This window comes from Poromitra crassiceps, assembly GCF_964638095.1.
Source record: "Poromitra crassiceps genome assembly, chromosome: 5".
NCBI lineage: Eukaryota > Metazoa > Chordata > Actinopteri > Beryciformes > Melamphaidae > Poromitra > Poromitra crassiceps.
Window position 1 is genome coordinate 41,305,755 of NC_139642.1, and position 10,568 is coordinate 41,316,322.

The following is a 10,568-nucleotide window of genomic DNA, read 5'->3' on the forward strand; positions in this document are numbered from 1 at the left end:
GGCATCTCACAGACCACAACGACCACAACACGCCTTTTGGGATACGAGGTTGTTCATGTTAAATATGTTGGTGCTGCTTATTATGCCTCACTGTAAAACTGACTGTCTGTATGTCAGCAATATACTGAGCTGTTTCTGTTTTATATATTTTGGTGGTTTGTGTTCACAGAGGAAGCATGGAGAGATACTCACTCCACAAAGTGATTGGTGAAGGCTCTTTCGGCAGGGCTTTGCTGGTCCAATGTCAAAACAGTCAGGAGAAATATGTGCTTAAAGAGATCCTGCTGCCAAAGGTAGGTGTGCAAACAAAGCTAATGATGTGCTTACTGTATATCCTCATCTCTAGTGTAATGTTATCAGGATTAATTGGATTTGAACTGGATATCCAGCAGACATCAAAGTATTTCTGTCTAAAAGAAATACAAGTAAAATAAATAAACAAACTCCCCAATAAACAAATTTTTATCAACCACAGTACTGTACTGTATTTGAATCCAGTCTTGTGCCATAGCATAGCGGTCCAACTGAACTTTAGTTACACCACAATGGACATTGCTTTTACAGAAACTATTGTTTATTAAGAGGTTGAATTGGTTTAAGTTCTGATAAGTTAAGTGAAGTTTACCCCCCCAATATTTGATTTTAAAACTTTCTGAACAATAAATGAACAGGACACACAAACAGGCTCGGACACAGGAAAAGGAAAAAGAAAAACATGATCAACATTCAACACTACAAGGCGCCTATGTGTTTATAAAATATATTGTGCAAGGGTCCATGAGAAACCAGCCAGGCGAGTCACCCGTCGCATCCAATCTCATGAAGGTAGGCCAGAAATGGGTCCCAGATAGCCGAACATTTTCCAAGTTGGTCCTCAGGAACCTAAGCCTCTCCATCCGTATAACAGAGGTCATGTCCGTCAACCACAATTGAAAAGAAGGTGAATAGGGGGACTTCCATTCCTTCAGAATGAGTTTCTTGGCAACAGTTGTCATCTGCGTCAGAGACTGTTGCACAGCTGTAGGGAAGTTCAGAGAGGACTCCGAGCAGCCGAAGATGGCGAGTTCTGCCTCCGGCTGTAGGGTTATTGTGTAGGCCTTGGAAGTGAAGTTTAAGTATACATTATTATGACATTTCTGTTTTATCTGTGTTTAATCTGCCAAGAATCTGGTTGGGCCCCTGCATTTGTAGACTGTATTTTAATCCAGTCTGTTGTGCCATAGCCTGGGTCTAATATGGAAATGTTATTTGCATTGTGATCCCATACAGAGATAGCTGCAAGATCACTGCCAATGTAGAGATCACGTTTGTTTTGCATGAATCACATTTGCATTTTTATAGAGTCAGTCCAAATTGGAGAATTCGAGGAGAGAAGCGGTGCTGTTGTCCGGGATGAAACATCCTCATATCGTTGCCTTCAGGGAGGCGTTTGAAGGTATTCACTATTCACAAATGATTCTGACATTTGTGGCGTAATCCAGTCATTATGGTTTATGAGTACATAATAGGCATTGTGATTGTGTTTGTGTTTGTTCAGCTGACGGCCACCTGTGTATCGTCATGGAGTACTGCGGTGGAGGAGACCTGCTCCAGAGGATCCGGCAACAGAAAACCATCCTGTTCTCAGTCGATGATGTAGGCCTCGACTTCCTGAAGCAATGCACACAATTTAAATGGACGCTGGTGTTACTGATTTGTTCTTTTGTTCTACTGACTCTGATTTGCTGTCCCCCCCCCCTCGGCCCCTCCTCCCCCCCAGACCTTGAAATGGTTTGCTCAGATGTGTGCTGGTACGAAGCACATCCACGATAAACGGGTTTTGCACAGAGATCTGAAGGCCAAGGTAGTGTGTTGCTGAAATTACAGTCTATTTTTTTATTATGTTATTATTACACCCACATGCATGTCCATACAACATACATACATAATGTTAATGGATTTTGCATTTCAGGTGGTGATAATGCCTGCAGAAAATGATTATTCTTTTGAATTTTGGCGTAGGTCACACAGAAAACTCATTACAACAACTTAATGACAACAATCAGATTTTCTGTATGTTTCTTTAGAGCCTCTGAGTCAGAACAACAAGAAGTACTTAATGTAGTTTATTGGTTGGCTGCGTTGATTGAATCTCATCAGTATGAGCGCTGCAGAGTAAAATAAGCAATGGTGAAATTGCTGATCGAGATGAGATCACAACATTATCTCCCAGTTATACGCAATATCATCATGGTCCCATGCATGGCTGCTCTTTTTTATTTCCATGTTTAGTCATCATTTCTCTCTCATTTCCTCGCCCAGAACATTTTCCTGACAGATAATGGGACAATCAAGCTCGGGGACTTTGGCTCCGCTTGTGTTCTGAATAGGTACAGGAAGCGCAAAGCAGCAATTTATACTTTTTTTAAGCTAATAATGCACTGTGCTTGATTTGCTCTGTTTATATTTTGATTTCAACTCATCGTTTTTGTAATTGTGTCCTCTCCTGCAGCTCAAAGGCTTACGCTCACGCATATGTTGGGACGCCATATTACGTCTCTCCAGAAATCTGGGACAACAAGCCATACAACAATAAGAGGTATGATTATGTTTGTTTGGCTGGTTGCTTCATACAAGATAAGATAAGAAGAGTTTGGACTAATGTCCCCATTAGGGTGTGCAAAATAAAAACAGTACAGCTGTACATTGTACTGAGACAAAGAGAAGGATGAATGCAGAATATGTACATTATCAAAGTATTTGCAAAAAATATATGTGCAGTATGAAATTGGTGGAAACATAAACATTTCAATAGATTTATAAGGAATATTTAACAATGATATATGGGCACATGGAGAAAACGGATATGTGACTTGTCAGCAAATATACATGTACATGATGTGCAAGTCTATAGAAGGCCATACATATTGTAGATGCATTATATAAAAACAAATTTGCATAGGTACATAAAACCCCAGATGGACGTACCAAATGTTCAGAAAAATGACAATGTGCAAAGTGCATGTGTACTGTATTATTGTCTTCATTTCAGCATCGCTATGGAGGTAGCATGCATACAGAAAATGGGTTACAGTATGTGTCGACCCACAGATCAGGAAACACTTTAACCAAAAGTCTGACAGGATGCAAAACTAAAAACCAAAACCTTACCACCAAACCCTGTGCCGTTTATATACAGTAGCTGTCATGTTTGTTTCACACGGTCAGGTGCCAAGCGTTATCTGTGATATTTTGATTCATGGCATGCGAAGGAAGTAACTATGGTAACATATATACCAACAAAATATGGGTGGGAAACATGCAGCACTGTTGAGCTCTTTTTCCTGGTCCCTGCTCACATCTTGCTTGCAGTCGAGGCAAAGATTGCCAGGCTTCATTTGGAACGGGTTGTGTTCTCACTTCCAAACCATGACAAGGTAAACAGGCTACTCGAAACAAACAAGCCGAGTGCAGCCAGTCTGAGGACACTCTTACAGAATAGAGCAGAGGGCAGGAATGCCAAAAGCATTCCAGGATAGTATATATAAACAGTACAGGCATCCTGCTCTTCAGCTCCCTCCTAGCTGGCTGAGGCTGAGGCCATTTGGACAGGAACCATTGTACAGTCTTATCACTGTTGTTGACACACACAAAAATGTCAAAAAGAAGAAACAAGCCTCGAGATGGAGGATAAAAGTGCTTTATTCATGTTCATTGCATATTATGAATATTTATATTAGCACAGCCATAATACCATCAGCAATGCTGCAATATGATATCCAGTGTGTACTTATCTGTACTATTCCTAAACAAAGCAAGATGACTTGTGTGATGTGGAGGCTACTCAGTCTTTTTCTTTTTTTGGGGGCCAAGAAATGAAGAGCGTCTGGCGTGCATGAATAACCCTCTGTGTGTGTTTGTGTGTTCTGCAGTGATGTGTGGTCTCTGGGCTGCGTCCTGTACGAGCTCTGCACCTTGCGCCACCCGGTACTTACCCTCCTCCTCTTCTCTCCATACCGCCGCTTTGCCTCTCGGGCCTCTCTCCAAACACTGTCAATGAATCACTGTATAGAATACTTTGTGCTGAGATCTCACCGTGCAGCCAGAGATACTGCAAGCCATTGGTGTGAAATGACGGAGGCTCCAGTATCTTCAGCTGAGTCAAATTATCTGCTGTGTATTTTTTGTGGCTCGGAAGGGTTTGTGTTCGCAGAGATGCTCACCCCGGTCCGTTCCCCTCTTGTCTCCAGTTCCAGGCATCCAGCTGGAAGAGTCTGATTCTGAAGGTGTGTCGAGGCGCCTACCCTCCCCTGCCCAGCCACCTGCCCTACGAGCTGCACTATTTGGTCAAGCAGATGTTTAAGACAAACCCCAAGGACAGGCCGTCCCTCCACACCATCCTCACCTCTCACCGGATATCCAGACTCCTGCGTGGCCATCTACCCTCCCAGGTAAAAAAGTTACCAGTTACTGCTGGTGCTTGTAGACTAAAGTATTGCTAAAAATATTAAATATATTGTTTGAAATAGGTGATAACATAAACATTTCACTACCAGTCAAAAGTTTGGACACATCACTTCCTGTTTGTTGTTTTTTTTTAAATTATTTTCTCCATTTCCATTGTGCGTGCTCTTGGGACCCTGTATCTCCTCCCTGAGGGTAGCAGGGAGAACAGACTGTTGTGGGGGTGGTTTGTGTCTTTGATGATCTTCAGGGACCTCCTGAGGCACCGCTGGTTGTAGAGATCTTGCAGTTCTGGCAGCTCACATCCTGTTACGTGCTGGGCCGCTGTACAGGTGGAGCATTGTAAACCAACTATACAGTACACCTTATATTCATTTTACAGATAACATATATACAGAATCTACATAAAACCCTGGACCATATGTACAGAAAAATGACAAAAATGTGTAAAACGCATGTGTACTGTTGTTTTTTAAAATATCAGGAACACCATTGTGTTCAGCTGCCTGGTGACAATAACTCAAGTTGCTTTACCACTGCCCAATCCATCAGAATGACGTTTGGTCACGACCTGATGTAAAGTTTAGAATTTAAACTTGGCAGTGGCCACAAGGTCTTACACAACATTCCCAGCTGCGGTGACCCTACATGGGATCTGACCCTTGACAGGCCGGTGTTAGTTCAGATGGCCGCGTAACTCATGTTATGGTTTTGATTTACTGCGTTGCTTTGGATCTTTCGCAGGCGATTGAGACGGAGGAACAGGGGAGGCGAAAGGGGAGATGGAGAAGAGAAGAGGGGGAGAAGGTGTCTAATCTTCTGGGACAGAAGAGTCTAATTACAACGTCAACATTCGAAGGTAGCGTCCAAAGTTAAGAGACAAAATACAGTTTCGTTCTCATCGTAAACTAGAGGATATACTGCTGCGGTTGTGGGAAAACCACGTCACTGAAAATTAGGTGTTCTTTTTTGTCATTCTACCATTAAAAACGTCTATACGGAAACTTGTGAACTGTTGAAAATTCATGATGTGGCTGTCCGTGAGAAAATAAGCATTCTTTTCTAGCAGATATGTGGTGTATATACCGGTTGTATAATTTCCGTTACATTCCATCAAGATGTATAAAAATACTATGGAAACGTTTTACGATGCCAACAGGACTTAGCTGTGCTTAGCTGCATCACCATCACAGCCATAAACACAGTGAAAAGCAGCCTCTTGGGTATTACTGCTACTACCAGATATGTATGAAAACCCAAAGAAGGTCCGAGGCACTGATGGAAAAAGTCAAAACATATTAAGGAAGGAGGCTCATTCACACTGAAACACATCCGCCATTTTAAACTTTTTTGCCAATTTAAAATATAGACTTTTGACTTTTGCTATGCACAACAGAGTGCCTCAGATCCCTCTTTGGTTTCTCATACGTTCCTGTCATACCAATCTACCAATCAAGTTTTTCATTATTGAAAGATAACACGGTACCCATTCCTCCTGCCCCAGGAGTGGAGTCATCTGAGGCCCACTGTGAAAGCGGAGAGCCCGGTCCTCGAAAGCAGTGGGCTGCCGGCCCCTCGGACTCCGTGCTGCAGATGTTGGGCAATGCCAGTCTCCTCTCATCTGACAGCATGGCATCAACTGGCCAAACTCACACAGGTTCTACTCATGAAAGTATAACCATATTAGGAGAAGCAAATAGGTTATCAATGTGTTGTACATGTGTTGAAAATCCTTAAAAGTTTGTGGATTTGAAAAGTAAAATAAAACAAGGCATTTGACGTTTTTGGAAATTAATGGATGGCCTTGAAAGTACTTGAAAGCACCCAAATGTATCAATACTGCTGTCTGGACCACTATCCATCCTAGGATCAACAGATCCTGAGGAAAAACCTGTGGTAGAGATTTGCATTGATATAGGAGCAGTTTTAAAATGATTTCACCGGGATATCTTGACATGTCAAGAGTAAAAATGAGTCCTATGTGGCCATGTCTAACTTTGACCAGTGTCATGTTTTACCTCAAGATATGCCCATTTTGAGTCCTTGAATTTCACCAAACAATTTGAAAGTCAAGTGCTTGAATGTGATGTCCCAAGTAAGTGTGGAACCCTGTTTGTATTGCGGTCTGCCCAGGAGTCTCAGCGGCCGTCAGCTCAGGAGACGCACAGGAGTGCCGGCAGAGGAGACGATGGGAGAGGAATCCTCCTGAGAGGGTTCTCAGTCTGCTGGAGAAGCTCCAGCTCAGCGCAGCCTTCAGCACCTATACGATACACACAGGAGGTCTGTCGCATTTTAATCTGTTATGTGTCTAAAAGTCAAACGTGAGAAAAATGGCTTTAAACATTTCACAACGTTGTATTTTCTACAGTGGCATTCCACCAAAACCATAAAAATAAATACTTTCCCCTTAGTTTTATGGAAATAATTATTCACCATGATGTACTACGGAGAGGAAAGCAACCAAATCACTCAAAATCTCAAAATACCTGGAAAACTCATTTTCAACCTTCTTTTGCTCGTTGCAGCGACATGTGAAGGGTTTCTGCAGACCACCACACATATTCTGTCATTGTGTTACTTAAGGATGGTATGTAGTGAACATACATTCACACGCCTTTTGCTGGGGACCTCCTGAAACCTCTTCAAGGACCCCTGGGGGTCCCTGGACTCCACTTTGAGATCCCCTGCCCTAAATACATATGCAATACTGAAATAGGAGCTCCCTGGAATTCATAAGCTTACATTCAACTGTGAAAACCAAACTTTTGTAAAGTCAGCCTTCATACAGTATGTATGAGATGAGACTATTTATATCATGCCATAGCTGTGGATCATCGTCTTTATAATATAAATAGTTTCACTGCAGCACACAGTAAGCCCCATTGGATGTAGAAGACGTTGCAACGTTGTTAATTGTAGGAAGACATTGTTGTGTTAGAATATAAACTGTAGCCTAACTGTCTGTCTGTGGTCAGGTGAAAACCCTCTGCTGGGACCGCTGTCCCCGCCGCATGCTGACGACACCGACGGCCCTGAACAGGAAGTGGCTGCAGACGAGGACAGGCTGGAGCTGCGCTCTGACGACGACGACACGTACGTTAACCTGATGTATAGCTGGAACACTATTACTAATGATGAGGGGATTTGACATAATGCCACTGCTACATCATGAGGAGTCAACATCCTTCATGATTTTATTTATGCTTAGTGTATTTATAAAGTCCTCAAAATAAATGAAAGACTGACACTAACAACTACTTTAAATTTAATAACAGCTTGTGTCATGACAGTGACACCCATTGTTGATGTACAACTGGCTTGTGCCAAATGTGAAAGGGCCATAGAGTAATCTATGGCTTCTATTGACTTCTATCAGCGACCACTAGCAATTGCAATAGTCTCTGGCACAGCTTACATTGGCCTGTGTTTGATACTAATAATAAAGTCACATTAACATGAGTAAGCTAGCCAGGCAGACAGCCAACACAAACTGAGATAATATATCACAATGCAAACTATTACAATTGTAATATTGCTTTGTAATTTGCTTTTGTGTCTTGAGATATTCAAATTTCAGTTGGTGGTGAAAGTATTGAAAAGTATTGATAAAGTATTGAAAGCCAGACTGATCAATCCTTCACTGATATTATATTTTTGTGCTATGTGAGGCAGTAAAAATCATACTTATTTCCCCTGTAACATACACATGCAGCATTAATATATATTGAGAGTACCGTGTGAATTTTGGTTGGATCTTTGTACAATGTATGAAACGTATAAACATGTAATTGTGTCATTTGGATAAAGGCACACCTATCATATGGAAACACAGAAACAGAATGCCTCTTCTCTCCACAGGGACTTTGAAGAAGAATCCCCGTGCGACTGGATGGATGAACTGGAGACAATGTTTTTGGAGCGCTGATGTCAACTTCCTGAGGAGCCTATACAATCACAAGGTTCTCAATATTACAGTTACTACAAACAAACTGTTTACATGCCAAGATCATGTCTCTGGATGTATATTTGAGAGCCATTGTTTCAATGAGGACCAATTTTTTACAGTTTGTTCCAAATGCAAAGATCTAGTTTTGAAATGCACTAAAACAAGTTAAGCACTGATGGTCTTTTTCTATATTGTATTTTTTAGTTTTTGAGAATGTTTTCCCGCTGTTTTATGTCTACTCTTAAACAACCGCTACATTGAAATTCAGTAAAACTTGAATCTAATATTGTTTCGGCTTGTTATATAACCTGTTTATGCACAGACATTAGAGCTGTGGATGTGCTCTGCCTCTCATTGGGTTGGAACATCTGCTGTGTCCCATTCAGTTACCATGATAACATCCACAGTAGATTGAGGCTGTCTGGAAGTTTGGCTTGTTGGCCAGGCAGGAAATCGTAGACCCAGAGCAGCTGCTCTCTCCCTGTGGTCACACCGGTTTGAACCAGCTCACACCTTTGATGTTGATTTCCTCTGGAATATCAGATGTAGACTAAACAGGTTCAGTTGTCGGGTTTCTCTCGCTTTAATTGTCCGTGATCTGCTGTCCGCCCATACATCTGGAGCCTTTGGTTGTTTTTGACATCAGCTGTGGCCTAAACATGGGTGCAGACTGCAGACATACAGGCACAGTAGAGGAAATTAGTTTCACCAGATGATGATGCGCCACTAGGTGGAGTTGAGATCACTGATGTGAACACTTCAGAGAACAAAGCCATGCTCTGAGAGAAACGGCCTCAGATGTAATTAAGCCTTTGTTATAATCCTTTTGTTACTGAACCTCTCTGATCACTGGCGGTGAGGTTTGTGTTGACAAACGGAAACGTCTGAATAGCAAATTTAAAATGCTCAAATTATAAGGTCAAGTGTGTAGACTAGATGGTATGAAAAAGCGGACAATAGCTTACCGCATGTTTGGCAACAATAAAAAACTCAAGCAAGCCTCGCCCGTGACATTTTTGGCCCAACAGGATATAGATATCACACAGGCTTGAGTCAACAAAACCATTATGGTGCTGATTCACCAACGGTTATAGCTGGGATGGATTATCCTGCTGGCAGCGTTCCTCCACTGGAGTCTCCCATAGGGTGACATGGGGACTATATCTCCCCATGGGTGTTTTATTGAGGAAGCCTGGGACTTATCTTCCAACCACACTGAATCCCCCCAGGGCTCATACTCTAGCCCCCTGCTTTTTTATTATTGCTATTTTCCCCTCTCGTACCTCAAAACATGTCCATGTTCTGAGCACAGCTGCAGATAAAGGGGCGTAGAATAGTGCAGCATCTGCGCGCTGTGTCATGCTGTGCGCTGTAGATACGAGGGTCTCCCATTAGTGTCCGTTAGGGATTAGACAGTGTCCTTATGGCACAGTCATCTGCTGTTGTCCATAATTGAATGATAGGAATTGTGGTATTAGGGCTAGCTGCCTTTTTTTTAAGGGTTAGGGGTGGGGATGTTAGGTTCATGATCTCTCTCTCATAGCCCAGAATCGTTTTGGATCAAGCAGTAAATACATAATTCCATATTTACACTATGCATACGTAAATATCAAAATATGCACCTGACAAGTAAGATGCTTTATTTTTGTCATATACTACAGAAGACATAGCTTAAGATGACCAAACGTTCACTTTTAAACCCTATGACGTCACATTTGAGTCTAGAAGTTTATGATGATATTATTTAGACGTCCCATATCTTTTAAATAGTGGAAAATTGCTCAGTGGGTTGTTTGTATTTGGTTTCAATATGTGAAACTAGTCAGCTCTAGCCTGGTAAACCAGCCGCTCACATTTCATTTCAGTGGTCTGGTAGAACGTTGTGGTTTACCAGAGGAAGCTCTATATTGGCTTCACAAAGCAAACTGTTAAGCTGTTGTTGGGCCCAGTTTGAGTCACTTCGTGTAAATAGGCAAAGGGCATCCTGAGCACTTGTTACCTCCATGTGTGCAAGAGCCGGTTTAGGAACAAACGACTGAAATGTCTCCACGTAGAATTTGTTGTGCAACTTAGTTTTATAAAGTTGCACACACTGGCAAACAGCAAGACTAACAGGGGCTTACTCTTGCAGGAAGGATATGAAGTCATGTGTGGTGTATCTCAACGCTAATGAGTCAAA

General features: G+C 42.0%; 1 protein-coding gene across 3 annotated transcripts; it reads left to right on the forward strand.

The window, feature by feature from the left end:
• Positions 1–8,667, forward strand: nek3 (NIMA related kinase 3). 3 transcript variants are annotated; one of them, XM_083637201.1, is made up of 14 exons: positions 1–48; positions 170–293; positions 1,342–1,435; positions 1,538–1,635; positions 1,760–1,843; positions 2,302–2,369; positions 2,492–2,578; positions 3,912–3,966; positions 4,230–4,430; positions 5,188–5,302; positions 5,948–6,115; positions 6,577–6,723; positions 7,419–7,536; positions 8,302–8,667. In XM_083637201.1, exons 2-14 carry the CDS (start codon positions 177–179, stop codon positions 8,366–8,368), a joined length of 1,419 nt encoding a protein of 472 aa, XP_083493327.1. In that variant the 5' UTR covers positions 1–48; positions 170–176; the 3' UTR covers positions 8,369–8,667. The 3 variants fall into 3 exon arrangements, with proteins under 3 accessions (XP_083493327.1, XP_083493329.1, XP_083493328.1); XM_083637203.1 differs by having other exon boundaries at positions 5,948–6,100; XM_083637202.1 differs by lacking the exon at positions 1–48 and having other exon boundaries at positions 51–293.
• The last annotated feature ends 1,901 nt before the right edge of the window (positions 8,668–10,568 follow it).

Excerpts from the sequence above, each read along its gene's own strand:
- nek3 (XM_083637201.1), top strand. The coding sequence starts at position 177 with ATGGAGAGATACTCACTCCACAAAGTGATTGGTGAAGGCTCTTTCGGC. Across the intron at positions 3,967-4,229 it reads TCTGCACCTTGCGCCACCCG|TTCCAGGCATCCAGCTGGAA; the intron begins GTACTTACCCTC and ends TCTTGTCTCCAG. Across the intron at positions 4,431-5,187 it reads GTGGCCATCTACCCTCCCAG|GCGATTGAGACGGAGGAACA; the intron begins GTAAAAAAGTTA and ends GATCTTTCGCAG.